Raw genomic sequence first — 25,680 nt, 5'->3', positions numbered from 1 at the left:
CTATGACCAGGCAGAATTAGCCCCATTTGACATAAAAGGAATTGCAGAAGTTGGAGTTAAATAATGGGCCATAAAGTATCACATGGCTAATAAATGCAGAGCTCAGGCTGATACCCATGCTCTTGATCACGTTACATGGAGTCACCATTCCTGTGCCAACTCCAGTATGGGAGTTGGCCACAATAGGATTTGGACCATTTGGACCTGACCTACCAGAGGGACAGCAACACTTTGTATCTGGGCCACATTTGCACCTTCACCACACGACAGACTCTGGGAAGTGGTATTTTTGGACGATGAGGGCCCCACAGAACCACAGAGTTGGCTCCTGCTCCCTGGCCTGTGGTCTGGCATGCTGACTCCTGGCTCTGGGGCCTCTGAGTGGAACCTGCACAGAGCAGAGGCTTTCCTCAAGGCTTCTGGTTATTTGGATGGATGGCTGGGCTGTGGCATGAAATGTCCTCTTCAACCAAGAGAGCTCAAGTTCTCTCCCTCTCCCCTACTCGTGGATGATCTATCTTCACAGGGGAAAGCTGAGCCTCCCACACAGCTGACAACAAGACCAGGTGCTTCCTGCTGCTGTGGCAGCAACTCCTCTGGGAGTCGTGGAGGTTAATTTGGGGAATGGAGAAAAAGAGGAAAGACCACAGTGTTAAAGTCTCAGAGCAGTTTCAACATCAAGAAGGACAAATAGGTGGCCAGAGGAAACTGGCTCAGGGGAAGATTTATTTGATCTGAGGCTCTGCAGGGTGAGATATGGGGAAAGGGAAGGACAAAGGACACAGGACACAAGCAGAGTCCTTCCTACTGACCACATCTGCCTGGGTTCAGGGCAGCCTGGATGCCAGGCTAGACAGAAGGGCGAAGGCAATGGTAGCCAGTGATGCCAGCCTTCACGGGAGATGATGAGCCAGTGTCTCCTGCCACATGGCTCTCACACGATGCCATCAAACCCCTGCAGGCCACACTTCTTGCCAGCCACCTGACAGCCAAATCTCAGTGCCTCCTGCATGCTCTTGCCTAGAGGAGGGACAATAGCTGGGTCATCCTGGTGTTCTTAACAAGGGTAGGCCTCAGCCCTGACCCTGCTGGCTGGGGTACTCACCCTGGGAGAGGCTGAAGATGACAGAGGCATTGAAGGTATCTCCAGCCCCCAGAGTGTCCACTACCCGGGGTGGTGGGAAGGCATCCGAATGGAGCAGCTGGCCATCAGGGCCCAGGGCATCAGCACCCTCCTCAGCCCAGGCACAGACAAGGGTGGCCCTGTAAGACTTCCACTCAGCTGGGGGTTGGCCCAACTCCAGACCTGTCAGGGCAGACCCTGGGAGTCTAGGCTCCCCCACCAACTCCCTAAGGCCCCTTCTGGCTTCCCCACTCACCCTTTCCTCACACGACCATACAAGCCCCTCAGGGCTTCCACTGCTGACTGGAACCCCAGGTGCTTGGCCACATCTTTGCTGACAAACACCTGTGGGCAGTGGAAAAGAAGCTGGCAGCCACCTCTAACTCTAGTCACTTACCAACAAAAGCCCTGTGTGGCCCTAGGCTATAGCATGATTCCCCCAACATGGCCACATAAATCTCCAACATGGCATCTTGCTGTCCCGTTTTTATGCTTGCTTAAAACATGCTAGACTATAGCCTTGTGAATTGTGAAGGCAAAACCCTGTCTATTTGCTCTAGGATCAACGAATTGAAAACCCACAGAGAGCCTGGAACGCCATCTTGGGGTGAAATCTATCCTGTCCAGTCAAAGCACCCTGGTTCTCAGGAATAGTTTTGTTTTGTTTTCCCCACACCACTGTGCCCTCTAGAGACTGTTTCTTCATCTGTAAAACAAAGCTCTAGGGTTTCTAGAAATCCACCACTAACTACACAATCGAATCTCCAGAAACAGTTTTTGTTAAAAAAAAAAAAAAAAAAAGAGCTGGTTCTACCCCTACCAATTAAAGAAAAAAAAAATGAGGAGGTGAGGCTCAGACATTTGTTTTTTAAAATGATACACCAAGGCTGAGGACCAAAAGCTAGACATCTCCAACCAGCTTTGGCTTTGATGCTGGGATTGTTACCTAAATTGAATTTGTACTAGGCTCTGCCCAGTTGTGTAAGTCTCCCTCCCACCTTCCCCTCAATTCTAGTGGATTCTACAACCTGCCACTCACACCCCAGAGTTGGAAGAGGCCTGAAACCAGAGAACAGTTCAGTTCCCTCATTTTGCAGAGAAAAAGTCAGAAGGCCCAAGAGGAGATGCCTGTGGTTTTCCAGGCCGTGAGCAAACTCTCTGGGCACACTTATTCCTGTGCACCCACCTGAGGTAGAAAAATCCTACTTCTTGGCCACTGGAGAACCTACAATTGGAGCTCTGGCCCTTCCAACATTGCCACCCCAGAGCAGCCATTTTGAGTGTGGCAGGCAGGTCAGAGGCTTCTCCAGCTCCGTTTAAGAACTGAGTTAGCTGGATGTGGCAAGAAGGGCCTGCAGGGGCACTCACCAACTCCCCATAGCCAAACAGCTGGAACAGCTCCTCTCGGGGCTTCTCTATCTCCACGGACACCCGGATCTTCTGCTCTGGAGGCTGCCTGGCATTGTGCTGCTCTATCCGCTGCAGCATCTTTACCTGTTCTGAAACATTCCTGCCCTGGGACAGGACAGGGCAGCTCAGGCAGTTCTGGCCAATCCAGCTCATCCTCCCTCCCTGTTGGACTTTGGGTGAGGAGGGAGAGGAGCTGGGGGAAGCTGAGCTGGAACCTCATCCTAAGTTACAAAATTCTAGGGCTGCCATAGACTCTGGAGACCTTACCAACTAGCTCTCCCATTTCACAGATGTGAACACTATAGAATAAGAGGCTTTCTGAAGGACCTACAGTAAGTTAAATGAGTGGGATAGGGCTGGAACTCAGGACTCCTTGGGGTTTCCTTTGACTAGACTTCAAAACTTCTCCCCTGGATGAAGGTTCTAGTTCTCTTTGAGATCTGGGTCCAATCCTCTTATTCCTGCTTCCTCGGATGTAAGATAGGTCAACCCCTAAGCAGCCAGCCTCCTGCCAGAGGTAGAGCTGGACGAGGCAAGGCCACCATAACACAAAAAGTAGCAGAGCCAGTGCCTCCTTCACCCAGTCCTTCCGGGCCTTAGTTTTCTTACCTGCAAGCCTTAGGAAGAATGGAGAGGGGAGGTGGGGGGGGGGTGGATTCATTTATTTCTAAGGTACTTCATAGTCCAAAGAACCCAAGAAGGAAGCAGAACATGTGGATGGGCCTGGCAGGCTGAACCCCTAAAAACACAGGTAAGGCAGGGCTTGCCTCAATGTGAATCCACTTGAACCGCGTCAGATCCACCTTCTCAAAGTCCTTAGCAGACACATCTGGTAGGTTCCTGTGTCACAAGTTGGGAAGGATAGAGAAGAAAGGGCATAAGGTCAGCTAGGGCCATGATCTCTGACTGACGACTGCTAGGGGCCCTCTGCCTACTAGCACTGCCAGTGGTGGAGCAGGGTGCTAAGAAGCACAGGGTTCTCAGCTTCAGCTGTAGGATAAGCTCTGTACCAGTTTGCTGAGGTTCCCCTTTCTGAGTCTGATGTTGTACCACTTCTAAGGGTAAACTCAACTACAACATGTGCCAAGGGGCCAGCTCTGTGTGCTCTGGAGACCACATCTCCCAGAATGCTCTAAAAGTGCCAAGGACTACACTAGCTCCTAGCAAAGCTCTCTCCCATTGAACTACAAAGCCTATGGCCACCCTGCTGGGAGCTAACTCTAGTCCTGCTCAGTTCTGGCGCTTCAGCACTGGGAATTTGTTCATAACACCCAGAGCACCCTATTCTGAGTTCAGCAGCTTCCTGTTGTAACCCTGAGATCAGAGTTGGCACTTCAGGAAAAGTTTATGTTTGGCTGTCCTACATGTGGAGACCCAGGAGGAGATCTATCTCAACCTTCCTTGGACAGAGACCTACACCCAGCTGATGTCCTCCCTTGTGTTCTGAGGCTGAATCCTTGGTCCACTTCACTAACTGTGTGACCTGAGGCTGCTTCCCCATCTCTCCACGGCATTGAAACCCCCAACCTCATGGGATTGAAACCCACCTGCTGAAGTTGGAGATGTGTGTGTGAACAAGTCTGGATAGAGACCAGTGGGCAAGAAACATTTCTCCCCAAAGTTCCTCCCCTCCCTTCTGTGAGTCTCATGTTGTATCCTTGATCAAAGTTGCTCCAGATTGTTGCTTCATGGGCAGATGACCATGACTGCCCAATCTTAATGTCACCTCTAACACATATGTGTACCTACTCACTCTGGGACACATGGACCCCAAGGATCATAAAGTCTGTCTTGACATAACCTCCCCCTTCCCCAGGTCCAGTGGTCATGCTAGACAATAGAGAGCCTGAACCCCAGGGCAGCTGGGCTTGGGCCCTCCCAGCCCTAAGAGTTCCTGGCACACACTAGGTTCTCAGTAAACTGAACTTCTGGGATTCTTCAGGAAGGAATCTGGAGAGGAAGGAATGTCAAGGCCCACAGGACCTCTCCTGAGGACCGTGGGACACCAGAGGGATATCCCCAAGTTTACCACCACATCAGATGGTCCTGACCTGCTGACCCAGTTTCCCTTCCCTCTCCATTAGCAATGGCTGCAAATGGTGTGTGGTGTGTTTGGTTTCATCATGCTAGGACTTTTGGGTGCCCCTCATCCCTTTTGGACACACAGAACCCAGCTCTTGATGCCATGCCCAGGGTGGCAACCCTGGGGCTGACTCTGAAAATCCGAGTCCCCTGTCCTAGTTGGTATAATATGGATTGATTTAATCTCCCACCCCTCTGTCCTGGGAACAATTTCCCCACACCCACACCCAAGCTGCTGATTGACTAATTATGAAAGAATCACATCATCAATCACATTTTGTACAGGTCTGCCTGTCCATTATCGGTGTTGACCAAGGCCAAGTGACCAGGCAGACCAGAACCCACCTCTTCCCACCTCACTTCTCCCCTAATTGAAAACAATTCAGAAATCACTGAACAGTTGGACTTGGGGGCAATTTCTGATTCAGAGAAGCCATTGGCGGGGGAGCTGGGATGTCCCCAGTGGTGAATGAGGGAACTGATTGGTGGGTTGTGGCAGGTTGAGGCCAGGGGGCCTTACGTGTCGTAGAGCACAATGGTACGGGAGCCACTGGAGTTGTTGACGATGCAGCAAGAGCAGGGGGTGTCCCCCCTACTCTGCCAGGCCACATGAGACACATCTATGCCTCGCCGCCTGAAGTCAGCCACCAGGAAGCTTGGGGTGGAGCCCGAGCCAGAAAAAGGGCAAGGAGACACAGATTAGAGCCCACACATGGCTTGGACCTCCCACAGGAGTGGGAAAGCGGTGCTGGAGCACATGGCCTATGAGAGAAGAAGGGTCCTATCCTGGACGTTTGGTGACAGCGGCGGCATCTGGCAAAGCACAAACAGGTGCACAAACCTGTAGGCATGGAGGATGGTGCGGCTACCACTGGTCTCGTTGATGATGACTGTGGAGATGGGGATGGAGCCCAAGGTCTGAAAGACCGTGTAGCGTAGGTCCACGGAATAGCGACGGAGGTCATCCAGGACAAAACTGCCAGGGTGGAGTAACCCAGGGGAGGTGCAGTTCGGCAAGGGTTTGGGGGACTGGAGGGCAGGGCCACTAGGGACCCTGAAAAGCAAGGTGTGAGCAGAGGGGGCTGAGAGAGAACTAAGAATCCCAGTTTGCTACAGGCTGTGCAAGAGGGCCTGGCAGGGGTGCAGAGCCTGGAGCTCAGAGAGAGAAACACAAAAGGACATTCTTTTAGGTCCTGACTACAGCAAACTCTAACTCTTGACTCCGTCTTCCAGTACAGCTCAGGTTGGGAAGATTTGCTCCTGCTCATAAAGCCAGATAGGGGGTAGATTTGAGGTCTAGAACCTATATCCTGTTTGAATCAAGCAGGTGTGGGCATTGTAGCCTTTCAAGCAAGGGCCAAGCCAAGGCAGAATTAATTATTAATCACCAAGGTGATACTTTGTACCCCCCAGCTGCCCTCTGCATGATCACTCCCATGGAACTCTTCTCTTTGGAGTCCCTTCCAGGCCTCCCATGATTCCTCTCAATGCTATGCTGGCTTCCATAGTGCCCAGCCAGGAATTGGTGCTGCTTGGTGGGCCTGCTCACTTGCGTGTTCTCTCCAAGCCAGGTTAAACGCTCCCTGGGCAATGAGCTGGCTTTGAATGCCTGAGGCCCCTCCAGTTTGGGCCTGGTTAGGACAACTTCCTAGAATACCTTCCAGGAACATCCCCTCAAGAAGACTGCACCAGCAGAAGAATTAGGAGCCCAGCCTCACCGTTCCTGAGCCTTCTTGGAATCACACTATTCTGTGCTCAAGAGCTCGCAGCTATGCCCAGCAATCCAGCACCATACTGGGTTTTCTCATTGACTTGCAGTAACATTAGAGTTGGATAAGACAGTTGTGGGCATCTTACAACTCAAGGATACTTTAAGTAGTAGTTTTCCCAAAGTAAATAAGGTTTGGTTTACCAAGTAACTTTTTGCACCTACAGTGCCTAGCATAGAGTAGGTGCTCATTAAATGTTTGTTGAACACATGAGGCGAATTCGGAATGGCCCACCAACCAGCATGATTGCTTTATAAAGGAGAGGCCACCGTCCTAGGCAAGAGCCACAGTTCTGCCTTCAAGTAGGAGGGAAGGAGCTAACGGAAGAGGGTTAACAAGTGACGAGCCCTTGGTGCCAAGTCCCTCTGTCCCATCTCCAGGACAGATTCTCTCCCCCTCCTTGCTTTATGCCAGTTCCTTGAGGCAGAGAGTTTGGCTGCGACTCAGGAAGTTGGCCTCTGGCAACAGCCCCTTCAAACCAGGGTTCAAAGGGCTGTGCTTCACAGGACAGCAACCTGGCAGTCTGCCCTGATGCCCACAGTGGGCAAAGTGTGGGCCTCATTCCCGATATGTGCTTGCTGAGTCGGCAGTGCCAGAGGTCAAAGGGCTTTTGGGTCCTTGCAGCAGTCAACATGGAGAAAGCGCGTGGGCCACTTATGGGCCGCAGCCTCCACAGCAGGCTGGGAGGTGTGGATTCTCGGCTACCTCTAGCACGAGGCTTTGAGATGTCCCGAGCAGGGCACTCTTGCTACTTCAGTGAACAACAAGGACATGAACATTGGCCCTGCCCTTCAATGGGGAAATAAAATGTAAGCCTGGACCCTGTTATCGTGGGTGCTGGATATCCCTGAGGAGGGTGAGGACAGTGTGTCCCTAACTGCCTTCTCGCTTGAGCACAGTCAAGATAAAGGTCTGGAGAAGGGCAAAGGGAATCCATCACAATCTGTAGGAAGCAAGGAAGGAAGCAAAAGGTGGGGAAACCTAGGTAGGCTTTGCTGCGAGCTGTGGAAAAGAAATCTTTGCAGGAACAGTGTTAATACCCGAATGGTGGACCGGCCACCTCAGATAGGTCTCAGAGTCTGGACTCCACTGTACCCACTCCCACTCATTTCTGGTGACCACTATTCATTTCTTCTACCCCACCCACCCAGGGTTCAGACACCCTTCTCTCCACACCCTGAAGGCAAGTGTCCCCCAGCAAGGGCTCCCTCCTGCACTCACTCGGCAACAGGGCCAGAGGCCAGCGAGCCCATGAAGGCACAGGGGGCTCCGAGCAGGGACAGAACGGTGCAGGAGTTGGACGCGTTGCCTCCACGTTGCCATCTCTGGGAGAGACACCTGGAAGGCACAAGGCAGGTCCCTCCCTGCAGCACCAGTAAACTGGTCCTGGGAGAAGCAAGGCCAACTACTGTCCCTCAGAGAGCACCTAAGCAGCTGAGGCTCAGCCAGGGGAAGGGGCTTAGCTGTGGGCCAGGTCTGTCCCTGAAGTCTGCGTTACATTCAAGCTCAAAACATTTACTTTTTATGCTTTTACCTGATCTTAGGGCAGGAAAGCACTCACTGGGCTCCATCACTAACTCTGGGTCCTCTTTTTGGTCACAATGACCCCTTTCCTCCAGTCAGAGTTGCTCCCAAGAGGCCATCCTTTCAGCTTCCCCCTTGATGGCCAGATCAACTCCTAAGGCCTCCTCTCAAAGGGATCACATGTGCAATCTACTCCTGTCTCGGGAGAGTCAACTTCAACAATAAAACAGTTATAAAATGAAATGAGCAAGAAAGGAAAGCAAACCCCATGCTGTGATTCCTTAAGAAGTTTGTAAGGGCTGGGGATATGGCTTACCCTGGCATTAAGGAGGCCCTGGTTCCATCCCCAGCACCACAACTATAATAAAGGTATTGTCCATCTACAACTAAAATTTTTTTAAAAAAAAATATACAAGAATTTCCATTATCAACAACAACAAAAATGATAAATAACCACTAATTAAGAGAAATAAGTGAAATCGAATCTTTGGACTAAGGTACACTTGTACACAAAACTTTCCCTTCAGGGGAATATGATCTTATGAGGAAAAGAGGATGCAAATTTGTAAAGGGTCAAAAAGTCATCAAGCCATGTGCTTTAGGGAAATTTTCAAGCAAAGAAAGGAGGAGCCTAGAGGAAATGGGACTTGCTAAAGATTATACAAATAGTTAATGGTAAAGTTGATATTAGAATCCAGGTTTCCCAACTCCAAAGCCACTATTATTTACCCTGTATTTTGAAACAAAAATCAGTTAAGCCCAAGAATCAATGAGGTTTCTAAGAAGGAGTACAGGATATCACCCTGAACAACCTTTCGATGTCTCACTGATACTCTTGTGTGGAGCTGCTCAGCAGACATAAAGACACTTTGGGGAAGGTTCTCCTTGACATAGGCCTTGGGAGGTAGGGGCCACTCTTCACAGGTCTGGCTGAGCTCCATAACCTCAGAATTCCTGGGACAGGCAGAGCTCAGATGACCATGAAGGAATGGGTCCAACTCAGGTTTGCTCTTCTGAGGGGCCCAGCAGAGTCCAGGAGCCAGGCTATAGAGAAACAGTGTGATGAGGTGGGGGAGGGAGGCAGCACACCCAGAGGGCAAGAAGCTCAGAAAACAAGGGAAGGGTCTCTTATAGAGGTACTTCCCATAGGATTCACTTTCTGAAGCTGCCTCATCAGCACGGGAGCTAGCAGGCCCTCCTTCTCCTGGCCTCCCACAGCGTCAAGTTTAAGGAGAACAACAATTCAAGTCTTCCTTGGTCCTGACACAGTCCTTGGAGAAACTGCAGTGCTGGAATTTGCATGTTCTCCTGAGAGGAAGGCTAACTCCTCACTGAGCACCAGGTCCTGGGGCGGGTTCTACTTTGGTAGGTGAGTTAGGTCTACATAGCAGCATATCTAGTGCCCCTTCCCCACTGTCTCTGCACCCTGACAAGGGGTTCTAAACCTCTGACAAACAAAGCAGCCCAAAGCAGAGGGTTAACTCCATGAGATGAGAGGCAGCAAAAGGACAGGAAAGACAGGAGATGGCAGAGGACCACAGCACTAGACTTGGAGGTCGGAGACATAAATTGTAATCGCTGCTCTGCTACTTACTAAATATGGGGCCTGATAAAAATCATTGAATTTCTCCAGATCTTCAGTTTCCTCATATATAAGAAGGATTTGACTGGTGCTTACACAGGTCCCAGGGAAGGTATGAAACAGTGTATGTGACAGGGCTCTGTGGACTCAAAGCCAGAAGGGCAACCTGGTCTCCCGCTTTGGCCAGCCTTGTAGCTGTCCATGCTGTAGCGTCTTGCCAGAGTTCAGCCCTGAACTGCATTTCATCGAGTTCTTGGTTGAGACAACCAATACCTAAGGAGCAATTCTCATTGCTTGGAGTAGTAGGTTGCACCAAGAGAAAGCCAGTGTTCCACCCCTCAGAAACACCTCAGTGGCTTGACACTGGGTGGCCCTTATCAAGAGTAAAGATAAGGGCTGGAGTTGTAGCTCAATGGTAGAGCGCTTGCCTAGCACATGTGAGGCAGTGGGTTCTGAACCTCAGCACCAGATTAAAAAAGTAAAGAAATAAAATAAAGGTATTGTGTCCATCTATGACTAAAAGTACTAAAAATAAAATAAAAAGTAAAGATAAGAACTGTCCAATAACTTTTCAACTTCAACTTCCACCAGACAACTAAGGAGGATGTGTCCACTGTTGTTCACCTGTCTTTGTAAAAAGGCCTCTGGTAGATTCCTTTTGGATTTAACATTAGAAAAAAGCTTCCCCTGACCCTGATGCCACAGAGCTAGTGAGCCCTGAGCTGTAGTCAAAGCTCAAATGCCAATCTAACTGCACATACCTTTCACTGCAAGCGACCTCATATTTTTAAGAAATAGTTGAGATATGTGTGTGTCAAATAAATTAGAGGTAAATTTGGTGAGAGGCAAGTGCATAGGTTTGGAGTTTTAAAAAAAAGGAAAACTGGCTCCACACCTTCTGCGTCTTCCTAATTGCGCCCCCTTGGGCGAATCACTTCATCCCTCAGTCTCTACTTGCTTGTAAAATGGGGATCCTGGTGCCGGGCACAGTCCCACAGTTGAGATGGGAACAGGCTACAAACGTTATACAAAGCCTGAGTCTTATTTTGAAAGTCCTCCATTCTCTCCTCTCTCCTGAGAGCCCCCAGGCTTCCCTGGCAGAGGGCTTTTGAGGTTGGACCCTCACCGCCTCACTGCGGGGTCCCTGCTGGAACACTGGCGCCGGGCGCTGTTGGAGATCCAACAGCCCGTGGGGTCTCCGAGGGGCCTGGGCGCCCCTACCTGCTATCGGTGTCTTCCTCCGGGTACTTGTCCACCACATTGATGATGTCCAGCACCACCAGCCCCACGCATAGAATTTGCTTCTCTTCCATGAGGCTGTGCCCCGAACCTCCTGCCCGTGGCGGGGTGCCTGTCAGAATCTGTCTCTTATCCTGGAGAATGGTGTTCTGGCTCCCGGGGGCTGCCCTGGCTCCTCCTCCGCGCGCGGGGCTCCTCCTTCAGGGAAGCGCCTGCGGCGTCCCCGGAGAAGTGCAGTGGGGAGGGGTGCAGGTGGCCTGGCCCTGCAGATGGCACCTCCTCCCACTTCTCGCCCTCAGTTTCCTCACTGGGCGGATGCAAACCTCTAGAGCGCAGCTAGGCAATCCCAAGAATACAACGCGAAAGGCGCTAGTAATGCGCCACCTGGCCCGCCCTGTCCTGCACCTGCAGCTCTGACTCCTGACCCTGGACAATGGCGTGGAGCCTGGTCTGGCCGCCGCAGCCCTGAGCTCTTAGCCCCAGCCTCCGCTAGCTCGGGCCCGCCGCCCCGACCCCGAAACCCGGGCCTTCCCAGCCTGCACCCCACCTCCGCTGCCCGGAGCCAGGCGGACTGCGGGGCGTCACGTGACGGGGAACCCAGCCCAGCTGCTCTAAGGTCTCGTGCCCAGCGACCTCTGGCGGACGCGGGAGAATAAGCACGACCAGGAGGACGTGCTGGCTGGGGCCCGAAAATGCTGGCTCACCTGGCGGCCAGTGCCCCGCACTCTAGGTGGGCGGAGCCACCCGGAGCCGAGCCGAGCGGGCCCCGGGTCCCCTCCATAGGCCTCCGTCTCCTCGCGTCACGTGTGCTCCTGTCAACCCCTGAGCACGCACTGGAGCAGAACAGTAATGTTTTTGTAGAAAAAAACCAAGTGTCTTTATTCCTGAATTGTTTAGTATGGCGCTATGGGCCGGAGCCCGCTGGGCATAGCCCAGAAGCCGGGCATTCGGCCTAGAGCGCAGGTTGAGGGAGCAAAGGGTGCAAGGATCGGCTCCTTTACCGCAGTCCGGGTCCTGGAGGGCATTCTGGAAGGGACATTGGTCAGACTCAGTCTGGACAAAGGGAGGCCAAAGTCCCCGAGCCGGCGCGCACCTGGCGTGGGGAGAGGTCGCTGTGGGCGCCTGTATCGTGGCGGGGCCAAGTGCAGCGGATTGCCAAAGGCTGAGTGTCCCGACCCAGGCCGGGAGCCCAGAGATCCCGACGCCCTGCTGGCCCTGTGGCGGGTGTAGACCATCCTGGCGGTCAGGCCAGTCCCGCCTACGCCTGTTCAAGCTCCTGGTCGCCATAGAGCAGCGCTCCACTGAAGATGGTGAGTGGCTCCTCCGAGTGTGCCAGCTGCCCCATGACCAGGTCGATGCAGACTGTGTCCCCCGCCTGCAGCGGCAGGATGAGGCTGAAGACACCCAGAGCACCCGGGCTGGGCTGGCTCTCTGCCACCGGCTTGTTCTCCAGGCCCTCAGGCTCGTAGCCGCCTGAGTCTATGCGGGCCACGCCCAGGTTAGAGCGCGACAGCACTGCCTCCACTTTCTCGTGTCGGTGCCCAGTCAGCACTGCGCTCAGCAAATAGCGTCCGGATAGTGGTGCGGTGAATATACCTGGGGACAAGGATAGCGATCAGAAGGGAAGACAGTAGCCTGGAAGGCCTCCCAGAGCGTAGATTCCTAGAGTAGGGGTCTCCCCAAGTCAGAGTGTAAAAAGATTGGCATTATATCAAGGAGTAAGAATGAGAAGACATCACTGCCCAGCCTCCTGCATTTCCCCCAAACGCTCAGTTCAGCCCCTCCCTAGCTTACCTGTCACTGGGTCATAGTAACCTCCATCATTGAGCAGGACTCTGTCAAAGGGGACTGTGCCTGGTTCAGACCGGGGCAAACTCAGGGCAGCTGAAAAGGCCACCCGAGGCACAGACACTGCTGGTGCCCCCTCCACTCCTGCATGGGGGTAGGGCAGGTGTTAGAGTGGATGCTCAGCCAGAGCTGGCTCCCTTTCCCTAGGGGATCTCCATCTGGGCTGCCTGAGGACTTCCATCCTCCAGCCAGAGATCAGCTCTCCCTCTGGCACCTAATGAGAGGAACTTACCCTGTTCACCCTGGGGACCTGTGGAAAGAGAAAAAGGAGCAGTGAGAAGGAGGGCAGCTCTCACAAAATCACTCAGCAAACATCTGCTGTGTCACTTCTGCCATTCTGGGTGCTATGTGAATTTCAAAGCAAAAAAGGGGGATCAAGAAAAGGAGGAATAGCCAGGCATAGTAGCACACACTTGTAATCCCAGGGGCTCAGGAGAATTGTGAGTTCAAAGCCAGCCTGAGGCCCTAAGCAACTTAATGAGACCCTATCTCTAAATAAAACATTTTTTAAAAAGGCTGGGGATGTGGCTCAGTTGTTAAGCGACCCTGGGTTCAATTTCCAATACCAAAAAGAAAGATAGGTAAGGTCCATTCTGTTTGACTGTTGGACCATGAGTCCTTGCCTCTAGACTTTCTTCCACACCCCCAGATGTCTGTGTAGGCTCAGCCTTAGTCTCCAGTACAGCAGTGGGACCAACATATTCAAATGCAGGCACTATGCCAGCTACTAGTCACTTTCCTCTATCTACTTTTAGTCATTCGGAGTCCCTTATTTCTTACTCGCTTCCCCTTCTCTATCAAGCTCAGAGTGTAATTAATGTCAAGCTAAGGGCTGCCCAGGGAGTGGCAACCCTAGCTCCAGCAGGGGTCGCAGCCCACATACCTGGTGGGCCAATAGGCCCCTTTTGTCCATCCTTGCCTGGAAGTCCTGGAGGTCCAGCAGGGCCTGGGGGTCCCTGTACACCAGGAGGCCCTGGAGGCCCAGCCTCACCAGAAGGCCCTATGGAGACAAAAATAGGTTGAAGGAAAGCCCTAAAGGGAGCATTCAATGGATGAGAAAGATGGTTCCATGGATAGGGAGATGGGGTGAAGTAGGCGGGACTTGCAGGATGATGGGGAGATGGGACCCTTGCTGCCCATGCTGGATGTTGGCAGAGCAACATCCCACCTCCACCCACAGACCTATCTGAGCAGCCAGAGAGAAGGCAGGCAGCTAGAACCTTGCATCATATCTGGACACACTGTGACCCCTGGGACATTGGTTGGAGCTGTAGTTCATGCTGGACAGAACAGGGAGAAGATCAAGCCTGGGCTATTGTGGGGTGGGAGAAGAAGGAAAGGGATTGGAAAGGGTCTCCCCATGCCTCTTCTTGCCCCTTACCAGTGAGGTCCCTCAGGCTGATCTGTTGCAGACGGTCCTCTAGGAGCAGCAAGGAGCTGTTGAGGGCACCTAGCCGTCTGCCCAGGCCTGCCTGACCCCCCAGCAGCTTCTCTAGCAGGGCTGCCTGTGTCTGGCTGGTGCTGTTGGTTTCCCGTAGCCCAGCCCAGAGCCCAGCCACGTGTCTGGAAAGGCCCTCGCGCAGGCCCTGTAGTCCCCCTGCCACAGTGTCCAAACGCTCACAGACTCCCTCAAGACGGCCCAATCGCCCCTCCAGACTTGGGCATTGGCCAGCCTGTGCCTGTCCCTCCTCCAGGCCTCGGAAGCGCTCCTCGCTCTCTGTAGCATGCTCTGTGGCCTCCTGCTGCAATCTGTTAATCTCAGATATGATGCTGTCCTTGGTGGCCCCCAGGTCAGCCAGATCAGCACCCTGTCCCTCCACAGTGGTCTGGAGCTCGTGCAGTGAGTCATTGAGGGAGCTAAAGGTGAGAATGACCTCAGAGAGCTCTCCTTGCAGGGCCTGTAGGGCAGAGCCAGAGCTGCCCCCGAACACGCTGAAACCATCTAGAGGCCCACGGCTTGGTCCTCCAACACCCGGGCCAGCCCCAGGACCCCGTGGAGGTAACAGAGGGCAGGAGCAACGCTCCACACCATCCCGTAGACGGCCCAGCTCTTCTTGGACACCGCCACAGGCCCCACAGCCCTCGTCCCCACGGGCCTGCAAAAGACCCTTCAACTGGCTCAGCTGTGCCACTGTGAGATTCAGCTGCAGTGTGAGCTCTGTAGCCGTCTTCTCCTGTGCATCCACACGCTCTTGGAGCTGGCCCACAATCCCTTGCAGTTCCTCTAGCGTGGCCTGCTGGGCCTCCCCTGCTGCTCCCACCTTGTGTAGACCTGAGCCCATCAGTCGCAGCTGGCTCTCACTGTCCAGTACCCTGCGCTCCAAGGCACTGAGGATCTCACTGACCTGAGAGTCCTGATCCCCAGGAGCCCCAGAGCAGAGCTGCCCACATGCCTGCACAGCCCCTGCCACCTGCTCTTCCAGCAGATCCAGACGCCCACCCAACTCCCCACTCACATTGGCTAGCAGTCCCTCCAACCTCTCCAGCCGTCCCTGGGCAGCAGGCAGCCAGAGGCCCAGCCCCCTAGGACCCCCAGGCCAGCCCTCCTCCTCCTCCTCTGAGGGACCCAGAGTGGAGTTGAAGCGGTCCTCCAAGCGAGAGAGGCGGGAGGCTAAGCTGGTGTATCCTGGGGGGTGTCCCCCTTGCCCAGTAGCTCCTCCCAGCTCAGTGCCTCTCCGCCCACTCAGCACTGTTACTGAGCCGGCTACTACGTCCAGCCTGCGCTCCAGCTCTGCCAGTCGTCGGCCTAGCTCTGGAGGGCAGCATTCCTGAGGGGGCCTGCGGCCCATAGCAGGCCCTGTGAGTTGCCGCTGCCGCTCTTCCACAGAGGCCAGTAGCTTCTCGAGTGCTCGAAGCCGCTCCCTGTCCTCCTGCTGCTGCTGGCGGAAGCCATCCAGCCCAGCCAGGCACACAGAGCATGACTCTTGCAGCCGCCGCTCCAGCTGTCGTAGCAGCTCCTCACTGGGGCCAGGAGGGGCTGGGACAGGGGCTGGGGCCCTACCGCCTCCACCACTGCCACCACTGTGGTGGTTATTGAGGTGGCCCAGTTCCTGGTCGTGGGTGGAGACTCGGTTGTCCAGGAGCTGCAGCTGGTGCTGGATCTCATTGAGTGTTTCATGCACGCCAGGGCGGGCAGCTGCATCTGCTGGCTGCTGCCGTCCATTAAAGGCTGTCTCCACAGCCCTCTGCACATCTTCTGCCAGGCGCCCACTCAATCCCTGCAGGACTCCCCGAAGGCCTTGCAGCTCCTTGGTCAGGCTTTGCACCTGCTCCTCCAGCTGCTGCACCTTCTCTGACTCTCCAGGACCTGAAGACAGGGGAAGGCAGAGGGCAAAGAGGCGTCAGAACTTAGGGCCTATCTCCTAGGCCCTGCTCACCCTAGTTCCAGCATGGGTCAGAGGCATAGCCAGCTCTGCCTCTTCTTTAGGTAATTCAGGCAAGAAGAGAAGAAAATTCCATTCACTGAATGTATAGGCCAAATTTGAAATATGACTCTATCCCCTTGCAACTTCTCCCCTGGGTAGATACTACGAACTCTTCCTGTTGGATAGACTGGGAAACAGAAGACCAGAGATATTAGGTAACTGGCCACAGATTACAGGTTTAATAAATGGTAATGCCAAATTTCAAATCCAGATCATCTGTCTGGCCACCAGCCCAGGTCCTTTCCACTTTTTCAGTGTCTCTTAACATCTTGGAAATTGTTTCTTCATCTAGGAAATGAGAATGACATTATCTGTCCTCCCTCATCCGGCTGTCAAAGGGCCCAAAATGGGACTGTGGGGGAGGTGCTTTGGACATCACACTGTAGCAATGACTGGGCATTTCCCAGTCATCTGGGACAAACAAGAGGGAGGCTCTGTGGCAAGCCTTCTGGGCTCTGGCTAGATGGTGAGAGAGTTAGCTAGAAGTTCCTGTTTCCATAATTATAGTACTGCTATCTCTTTGGCAGGAAAAGTCAGTACATCCGGTTTGCCCAACACACACACACACACACACACACACACACACACACACACCCCACGGGAAGACTGCTGCATTCTGGGACCTGCGGTCTCCAGAGGCCATAGAGAGGCCTGGGACCTGTAGTCAGGTGCAGTGCATGCTAGGACTTGTAGTCTCAACTGGCTTCCCCATGGACCGCTTCTCAAAGGAATTCCCCGTTCTTCCCTCAGTTGTTCCCAACTAGGAAGGATCTTGGCCACATGTGGGCGTGTGTGAGCACATTCTCTTTCTGTCTTCTTTTTCTCTGTCTGGTTTGCACGTCTTTCTGTCTCTGTGTCTGTCTGTCTCACACACATTCTCTCTCTCTCTCTCTCTCTCTCTCTCACACACACACACACACACACACACACACACACAGGCATGCGCGCCCGCGCGCACGGAATCATCTCAGGGATCTCATTAACTGCCTTCTGCCCCTCTCTTCTCTGACTTTGAGCACAAGAGTTTTCTGTCAGTAGCTTGGCGCCACATTTCCCCCCCAGGATTGTCTCCCATTACTCCTGCCAGAAACTCCCACACTCACCTTCTCCCCCTAGTCCACTGAGGTGGCTGCCAGCACTGGAGCCAGAGAGGTTGGGACGGGCAGGCCGGGGCCGGGGGAGTGGTGTGGAGGGTGCAGGGCCCAATGCTGGGGCAGGACCTTCCCCACAATCATCTCCTGCATACCCTTGACAGCACCTCCACTCCATATCCGTCACTGTCTTGTAGGCCACACGGTAGCGAGGGCGGAGGAAGCTTCGGTACCTGGAAGAAGCAGAGGAAGCCCTCTCTTCTCCCTGTGTTTTCAGTGACCCTGGGCAGCTGCTGGTGGACAAGCCCTTTCCCTCAGGCTGGATGCCCCTTTCTGGCCAGCATGTGGCCTTGCTCAGTTGACAGCTGTCAGCTTTTTGGCCAAGGGCCAAATCCCTGCTTTTCTTCCCCTTGCCCCATGCTGGAAACTTAAGCATCCCTCCTTGACCTGTGTCAGGGAGGGCCTGGGTATTGGCAAGTAAGGGAAATGTTCTTGTAGTTCCCATCAGGCAAGCTATTGCCCCAGCATCTCCTCGAAATGGCTCTGACCAAAGCTCTGTCCTGCCCCTTGCTAAGGGCTTTACATAAACTCCCCATTAGCCACCTTCAGCCTTGCCCACCTCCCATCAGGTGCTCATTCCTCAGCACTGGAGGCTTACATGATGCTTCGGGGACACTGGGGCTGGCCCCAGCCACAGGGCTGATAGTCTGGCTTGACGAAGGTCTCCACTCCATCTTCAAGGACACAGCTCACTGTCCGGGTCACCACATAGGCACACCAGTTCCTGTAGGCACAACCCTACCTGGGCCCAAGGACCAGAAACACATACCCAGAGGAGGGCCCAGGGACTATCAGAGGGACTGACGGAGGGTCAAAAGATGTAGGGCCCTTGGAGACCAGTGAGAGCCAGAGTTTTGGCAGGGGCAGCACCCCCCCCACACACACACACACACACACTTTCCTGTGTAGCCAGTGCAGATAAAGACTTTTCAAGATGGGGAGAGGCACAGAATGGAAAAGCACAGCTGCAGAGAAGTCAGTCTTCGTGGCTGTGGGGTCCTGGGGAACCTCTGAATTCACATAGTCATTTATATCCCTTTCTGGCCCTGTCTCAAGCCCCAGCTTGTCATGCAGTACGTGAGCCAGCCAGCTGGGTCCCAGCAGATGATCGCCTGGATGTGGCTCTTCCAACTACACCTCAGGGAAGAGGACAAGGACAGGCCGAGGTCCGGCTCAGGGTTAAGTAGAGAATAAGCCATTGATGAACTCGGCCCCCCTTGGGGCTTGCAGCGTTGCACTCTTGGCCCCATTCATGCCGGCCTCTGATCTGTGGCCGGCTGAAGTGAAGCAGAGCAGGAGTGGTGTCAGAATTATAGATTACTGGATGGGGCCAAGGAAGCCCTAGAAAGGGACAAAAGATCTGCTGAGGATCAGAACTGGCATACAATGGGCAGCTGGCAGAAATGTCTGGCTCATGCCCCTTGGGATAGTTTCCCTGGGCACTGAACTGCAGGTCCCTGTGGGGAGGAGATGGGAGCTCATCCCCCTTAGGCCATCCAGACCCTAGAAAAGGCTCTCAAGTAACATGGGCATGTGAGAGGTCACTGATGGATGGGCTACTCTCTCCCCAGCATGGTGGGTACCAGAAGGGTGGCCAGCACACCCACCTTTAGCCTGCTTCCCACCCACCTCCAGCCCTGAGCTGGGACCCAGATTCTTACCTGTGGCGGCTGGCAGGCCGGGGAGCATTCTGGGCCTGGGGCCCTCCGGGGCTGAGGGCCCCGCCGCCCCCTGTATAGAGGCTGTAACCTCGAGGAGGGTAGCTGGCAGCCCTTGTGGCGGCAGTCAGCAGGCAGCAGAGGTAGCAGCTCCAGAGTGTGCCGGGGGCCATGGTGAGGTGTTCCGTGGTGACCCTCAGAGGCACATCCTGGCCTGACCACTGGCGCTTCTGCCGGGCTCTGGGGGATGCTGCTCCTCCAGGGGACAGCACTCCAGGCCAGTCCTGTCCCGGGCTTCCTGCCGGCAGCCCCCAGCCACACGCCTCCTCCTTGGCTCCCGCTGGGCCTGACCCCTCTCCCCCACCTCTTTCCTCCTCAGGCTCACGTCTGTCCCTCCCTTGGTTCCTTCCGTTCTCCTCTTCTCCACTTCTGAGGGGAGTCTGTTCTCTGGGCCCCTGGCCTCCTATGCCTGGTCCCTGCTCTTCTCAGATGCTGCTTTCTGGGCCTCCGCCCCCTCACCCCAGCTGGCCCTCTTCTGGTCTCCCAGTTCTTTTCCCTGATGACCGGATCTTGGGGGGTGGGGGGTGACAAGGCTTTGCCCCTGTGGCTGTGCAGAGGCACAGAGGCGCAAGAGTGACTGTGGGGCGGGCCAGCCTCCTCCCTCCCTGCTCACTCCCCTCCCTTCCCCCCTGTCTGACTGGCGGTCTAGCCTCCCCCTTCCTCCCCCCACCTCTCCAACCATCCTGCGCCACATCTGCTTCTTGTTAACTCCGGGAAAGAGAGGGGGAAAAAAAAAGGAAAAACAGAGAAATGTGGAGTTGCCGCCGGGCTTGGGGCCAGCCTCTCAGACAGGCCACATGGAGCTGGGGCCAAAGCTGGAGAGGAGGCCCAAGGCTGGTGACTGAGACAGGGTGTGGGAGCCAGAGCCACAGCTCTCCTGGGCCAGGGTAGCCTCCCGTGGGAGAGGACTGAGAGAGGGGAAGCCCAGAGGGGAAAGCAGAAGAGCAGGACTGTACAGGGAAGAATGAACCAGCAGGCTCAGCAAGGCCTCACTGACCATCTGCCCAGCTGCCTCCTTTTAGAGACATGAACATAGAAGTCCAGAACAGGAAAGTTACCTGCCCAAAGTAACACAGGCAGTTAATGCCCCAAGTTAACACAGGTAAATTAAACTCTATATACCCAGGTCAGTGACTGAAGTGGCCAGGGAGAAAAAAACAAAATGATCCACTGAGGCAGGTATAAAATCCTGGGAAGACAGAAGAGGAAGAAAGAAATCTGGAAATTGAGAGCAGTCTACTTTAAGTAAGGAAGGGGATGTGGGAAAGAGAAGACAGAATCTCCTTAAAGCATCAAATGAATACAGGCCTCAGGCTTGTTTTGGTGAATGCCAGGCCCTACCTGGAGGTAGGTGGAAGTGGTGGTAGTAAGTGGGACCTATCTGTATAGCCAGAGAAAGCCACTCCACAGCCTGGAGGCAAGTTTTTTCCTGCAGCCCTCAAAGACCCCTAAGTCTTATCTTGTTAGGTCTTATCTTATCTTGAAAGATCCTGGTGAGATATCTGTTCTGTCAGCCTGGCCACCCCACCCCTGCACCCCACTGGTCCACAACACTGTGCTTGAACCAGGGTGTTCTGGGTGGGAGACAGAAGAAGTTAGAAGACAGGAGAATCTGGGCCAGGCACCAAGGAGGTACCTAGTCAGCAAAGGCACATCTGAGGGTTAATCACTGTCAACTGAGGAGCAATTCAGACTGTTGGGAAATGAGACACAGCTCCCAAACAGAACCACCACAAAGCAGGACAGACCAGACCATCATCAGGACAAAGGGATGATGTGTGTTCTGGCTAGAGGAGGGGGAGACACAGCTGGCTGCTGGGGATGGACAGAGGAGAGCTGCTGGAAATGCTGGAAAAGTCAGAATGTGAACAGTGCTGGGCAGAGTGGGGATGGAGTGAACAGAAGCAAGGGGAAGACAGAGATTTCAGACTCAGGGACAGTGGTCTGACTCAGCTGCCTCCTCTGTAACATAGGAATAATAATAGTACCCTCCATCCTAGGTTTGTGATTAAGAAAGTTAATACATGTAAAGCATTTTAGAACAGTGCCTGGGACATGGTAAATGCTCAGTAAATGTTAGGTCTTATCTGTGTCAGGGAGGAGCAGGATGAAAGCCCAGGAGATAGACTGTGGGCAAATTAGGGAAAAAGGGAAGGCTCAGATGGCTGGGTAAGGGGTTGGGTTGCAAGGTTTTGAGTAGAGGAGTATACTCATGCACAGAAAGATGTCAATGAGAGCCAGGGTGTCAGGGCACAGGAATCTATTCCCACTCATCCAACCAGTGATATAACTAAGCAAATCCCATGCCACCATTAGGAGTCTGTTGTCTAAGGCCCCTTCCAAAATTCACATTGCAAAGTGATGCAGGTAGGCTCTGGTGGAGACAGTGACCATGGGCAGGGGGGAAAGGAAGGTGGTGACTACTTGATGCTTGCCTTGGTAATGAGAGAACAGATGAAAGAAGACATCAGAGAAGATTCCAGAGTTTAAGTCACAATAGGGAGGGTGCAGCTGGGTGCAGTGGTGCATGCCTGTCATTCTAGTGACTCAGGAGGCTGAGGCAAGAGGATCACAAGTTCAAGACCAGCCTCAGCAACTTAGTGAGGCCCTATGTAATTTAGTAAGACCCTGTCTCAAAATAAAAAAAATAAAAAGGGCTGGATGTAGCTCAGTGTTTAAGCACCCCTGGTTTTAATCCCTGGTACATAAAAGAAAAAAAGAGGGCTGGGGATATAGCTCAGTTGGTAGAGTGCTTACCTTGCATGCATAAAGCCCTGGGTTCAATCCCTAGCAACACATGCACACACATACACACACACACAAAAAAGAAAGAAATGTAGACATAGATTTTTGGGAATGATTTGAAGGGCAATTGAAAGCCATGAGAATGGATGCCGCTAGATCTTCAGTGTGACTTTGGGTGATCTGTCTCTACCTCTAATGACTTCTGGTCTAAAATATAACCTTGATGGCTGAAAGAAGTGTTAGTGCAAAGTCAGGGTGGTGAAAATAAATCCTGGAACCAATATAAATGGAAATTTGTGGCAGCTCCTTAGAGGTTTGGAGAGTAATAAACAGGGTGACTTAAAGGAAATGTTCACAGGAGATCCTGATTTCAAAGCATCTTCAGAGGAAGGTTGTAGCTTTGTCCCTAGACTCTGCATTAGTTTCAGGCCTTGGCTCTGGCTCTGGCAGGAAGCCAGCCCACTTCCCCTCCAGATTGCCCTGTCACTATAGTTTTTTTTTGTTGTTGTTGTTGTTGTTGTTCTCCCCATTCTTCTCTTCTTCAGGGGGCTTCTGGAAACCTTAAAAATCATCCCCGATATCTTGTCACTGTCCAGTTGTCACTCATTCCTTCTCCTGCCCCCTGGAGTTAAAAAATACATTGTATAGGGGCTGAGGTTGTAGCACAGCGAAGGAACACTCGCCTAGCACGTGAGAGGCCCTGGGTTTGATCCTCAGCAAAACATAAAAGTAAATAAATAAAATAAAGGTATTATGTTCAACTACAACTAAAAAATAAATACTAATTAAAAAATACATTGTACAGCTGTGCGCATTGGCACACACCTGTAATCCAGCCACCTCAGTAGGCTAAGGCAGGAGCACAGTGAGTTCAAAGCCAGCCTCAGCAAAAGTGAGACACTAAGCAACTCAGTGAACCCCGTCTCTAAATAAAATACAAAATAGGGCTTGGGGATGTAGCTCAGTGATTTAGTGCCCCTGAGTTCAATCCCCCGTACCCGCCCCCCCCCAAAAAAAAACATTGTATAGTTTAAATGTGTCAAGTAAAAAATGTTGGCTTTGAAATACAATTGCATTAGGTTGCATTTTGTATTTTGTTTAGTTTTATTTTGTGTCTGTGTGTGTGTGTGCCAGGGGTTGAACCCAGAGCCACAGCCCCAGGCAATTTTATTTTTTATTTTGAGACAGAGTCTCACTAAGTTGCTTAGGGCCTCACTAAATTGCTGAGACTAGTTTCGAACTTACATTCCTCCTGCCTCAGCCTCCTAAACCACTGGGATTATAGGTGTGTGCCACCGTATTGGGCTTGTTTAATTTTATAATTAAGAGCCAAGACTTGGGAGCCGACATGAACATGAATGATTGTGAGATTTCAAGTAAACTGGTGGCCCTCGGTTCATTGGGGACTACAGTTCTCATCTTCAGTCTGAGGATGGGCAAGCATGCTGCAATGGAAACCAAGGTTAGAAAGAATGCAGTGGTGGTGGTGATGGAGGCAGTGGCTTGTGATGACAGTACTGGCAGCCACAAATTCCCAAAGCAATTGGCAAGAATGCCAAAAAAGTCCCTGGAATAGTAGGACAAGATCTATTTTACAACTTCTCTAAGATGGGGATTTCCAAGGATCTAGTGCTAATGGGAAGTCTTGGCCATACTAGGCAACTAACTCATTCATGCAACCATCATTTACTGAGCAATAAGCTCAGATTCCCAGGGCCAGGACAGGTGGAGACATCAGCAATAAATATTATTATATATAATACTCTCTGTCACAGGACTGAATACTAGGAGGATGAAAGGGAATCCTTGCATCCTGACAATCCAGAAGGGAATTCCACCTTGGGGGGAGTCTTGAGCCAAAGTCCGCTGCTCCCAAAAAGCACACACTTTTCCCACCTAACTCTTCCTTCACACATCATACTTTAAGAACTGGCCTCTCTGGACATAGCCCCCTTTTCCCAGGTCTTGTTGCTTTCTTATACCTGAGCCTAATCCTGGTCTCAAGTCCTTTCCTTGAATCATAGAGATTAAACTCCATAAGTGTTCCCCATTGTCTCCCAGCTCTAATGCCCCCACATACTTTCCACCCAAGCTTTTTTCAAGCTTTGTCAGCTCTTAGCTGAGTCTAGTTCAGTTTGGAGAACATTTTCATTTTGGTTCTTCCAGGCATTAGGCCAAATGACCCCACTCAATGCTGATGAAGACTCACTGACCTAAGCACAGGAAGTTCTGGGAGGTGAAGGACATTTCTGGTAAATCCTTTCTCTTTTGTCCCTGACCCTGGGACAACCTATTGAGTCCATAGTCCAACCCGGAATGTAGAAAGGAGGGAGGAGAACTAGGTGATACTATCTCTAACCAGTTGCAGAACCTAGGTCAAATTACTTTCTGGGCCTGTTTTCTTCTTTATAAAATGATCCTGAAGGCTCCCTTCAATTGTGATTGTTTATGATTCACTGTGATTGTTTAGGATACTATGCACCTGTGTTGGTTTTAGGACAGTCTGGGAAATCTGATGCACTTCTCAAAGTCCTCTCTCATGCCATGTACAGTATAGGAAGTTTACCTTCCAGGGTTAGCTTAGAGGTACAGCTTATTTTAAAAATGAAGCTCTACTTCTGATTCAACAGTAGATCTAAGTGTCTGGTTGGACTTGAATCTGCTCCAAATTTCCAGGAGACAGGAAGCATAATGATGTGTAATTATTTAAGACCTAGACCCTCATTCTTCCAGAGAAGAGCTGAGAACAACCTGCTCACAGAGGTGTGCATAGGGAGAGCATATCAGGGGTTTCACCGATGTTATGTGGAGGGGAGGCCTGGGATTCTACATATGAAACTTTGGGGAAAGAGTAGATGGGGGATTCGGGGAGAGGGGGAGGGAGGTCAGGGAAACTACAAACTACCAAAGGCAGGAACTGAATGTAGGAATCAATGGCGGAAGTAGTGGGTGAAGGGAGAATACAAAGGACACAAACTGCTGATAGTCTTATGCTGGGGAAGGCACTTTGGGATAGTACAACCCCAGCTCATTGTAAATACAGGAGGCAAGTTGTTCCCCTGTCCCAGATGTTCCAGTCCCATACCAGCTCCTGTAGAGTTTTCTTTGGCTCAGGGAAGCATAGGCCTCCCCTGAGCCCTGGCCCCCCTCTACCGCAAAGCAACTGGCTTCCATTACCCCTGACAGCTCCAGAGCAACAGCCGGCCCCGGCCCGTCTGGCTCCATGCCGTTCCCTTTTATGGTGAAGCCGAGAGAAAGCCAGGAGTAGGTGGGGGTGGAGAAGAAGGTTCTAGCTGGGCAGAGGGTTGTAGAGCTAGGCTGCAGCTCCCCTCACAAGAGACCTTGGGCCGTCTACCACAGCTACCTCTCTTTTCTCTGCCCTGAACCCACGATCCCTCTGGCTTGTCCCAGCCCTTCCTCCCCTACCCCCTCCCTCACATCCGGGGGGGTGATTTCCCACTTGGCGGAGGTCCCACAGCTTGGGTTTTGATTCCGGGAGGGTCCGCCCTATTTTCTACGCCCACCTCCAGGAGTGGGGTGGAAGTAGGGACCTGGAGAAGACAGGCTCTGTTCAGATTACAGGCAGATCGGTCTCCTAGGTAGGATGTGGGTCAGAAAGGTTGACAGCAGCAGCCGCATTCCTGTTCCCCTTCTGCACTTCTGCATCGCCTCCCAACCAGTCCCCAACCAGTCCCCGCCGCCCAAGCCAGGGAGAGGACCGTGAGAGCAGGACCCAAAGGAAGCACCTGGCTGGGCCGGGCCGGGAAATGAAGGGTGGGCAGCAGTGCGGGGGGCCGGGGCAGGAAAGTGGGCCAGAGCTTGCGGGTCAAGCTAAGTCTCCCGCCCGGCCCCGCAGCCGCACCCTCGCCCTAATACACTCCTCGGCTCCAGGGAGGCGGCCACCACAGCTTTGCTAACCACGAGCCCGACCACCCCAGCTGCGGCCAGCTGTGCCACTAAAGCACGAGGCACGCTTCCGCGGCCCCGCCCACAAGCACAGCTGTCAGTCCCACTGCTGCTCCGCCCCCTGCGCGCGCAGAGGGAGCAGACGAGACCGCGGGGCT

General features: G+C 52.9%; 2 protein-coding genes across 6 annotated transcripts; both read right to left on the bottom strand.

Annotated features, from left to right (window-relative positions):
* Window positions 1–706: 706 nt before the first annotated feature.
* Khk (ketohexokinase) lies at window positions 707–11,309 on the bottom strand. 4 transcript variants are annotated; one of them, XM_027933404.2, is made up of 9 exons: window positions 11,277–11,309; window positions 10,712–10,841; window positions 7,606–7,722; window positions 5,457–5,669; window positions 3,301–3,373; window positions 2,492–2,638; window positions 1,380–1,468; window positions 1,106–1,263; window positions 707–1,020 (listed from the first exon to the last, which is right to left on the bottom strand). In XM_027933404.2, the coding sequence occupies exons 2-9, from the start codon at window positions 10,801–10,803 to the stop codon at window positions 935–937; spliced, it is 975 nt and encodes a 324-aa protein (XP_027789205.1). In that variant the 5' UTR covers window positions 10,804–10,841; window positions 11,277–11,309; the 3' UTR covers window positions 707–934. The 4 variants fall into 4 exon arrangements, with proteins under 4 accessions (XP_027789205.1, XP_027789208.1, XP_027789204.1 ...); XM_027933407.2 differs by lacking the exon at window positions 11,277–11,309 and adding an exon at window positions 5,136–5,270 and having other exon boundaries at window positions 5,457–5,591; window positions 10,712–11,270; XM_027933403.2 differs by lacking the exon at window positions 11,277–11,309 and having other exon boundaries at window positions 10,712–11,269.
* Window positions 11,310–11,606: 297 nt separating this feature from the next.
* On the bottom strand, window positions 11,607–19,445 carry Emilin1 (elastin microfibril interfacer 1). 2 transcript variants are annotated; one of them, XM_027933396.2, is made up of 8 exons: window positions 18,815–19,445; window positions 17,752–17,877; window positions 17,106–17,326; window positions 13,959–15,884; window positions 13,461–13,577; window positions 12,810–12,827; window positions 12,524–12,661; window positions 11,607–12,325 (listed from the first exon to the last, which is right to left on the bottom strand). In XM_027933396.2, the coding sequence occupies exons 1-8, from the start codon at window positions 18,982–18,984 to the stop codon at window positions 11,988–11,990; spliced, it is 3,054 nt and encodes a 1,017-aa protein (XP_027789197.1). In that variant the 5' UTR covers window positions 18,985–19,445; the 3' UTR covers window positions 11,607–11,987. The 2 variants fall into 2 exon arrangements, with proteins under 2 accessions (XP_027789197.1, XP_027789198.1); XM_027933397.2 differs by having other exon boundaries at window positions 17,752–18,494; window positions 18,815–18,895.
* Between the last annotated feature and the right edge of the window lie 6,235 nt (window positions 19,446–25,680).

This window comes from Marmota flaviventris, chromosome 14 (assembly GCF_047511675.1).
Source record: "Marmota flaviventris isolate mMarFla1 chromosome 14, mMarFla1.hap1, whole genome shotgun sequence".
Classification (NCBI taxonomy): domain Eukaryota; kingdom Metazoa; phylum Chordata; class Mammalia; order Rodentia; family Sciuridae; genus Marmota; species Marmota flaviventris.
Note: the sequence above shows the minus strand (reverse complement) of the source record. Positions and strands in the feature narration are given on the sequence as shown.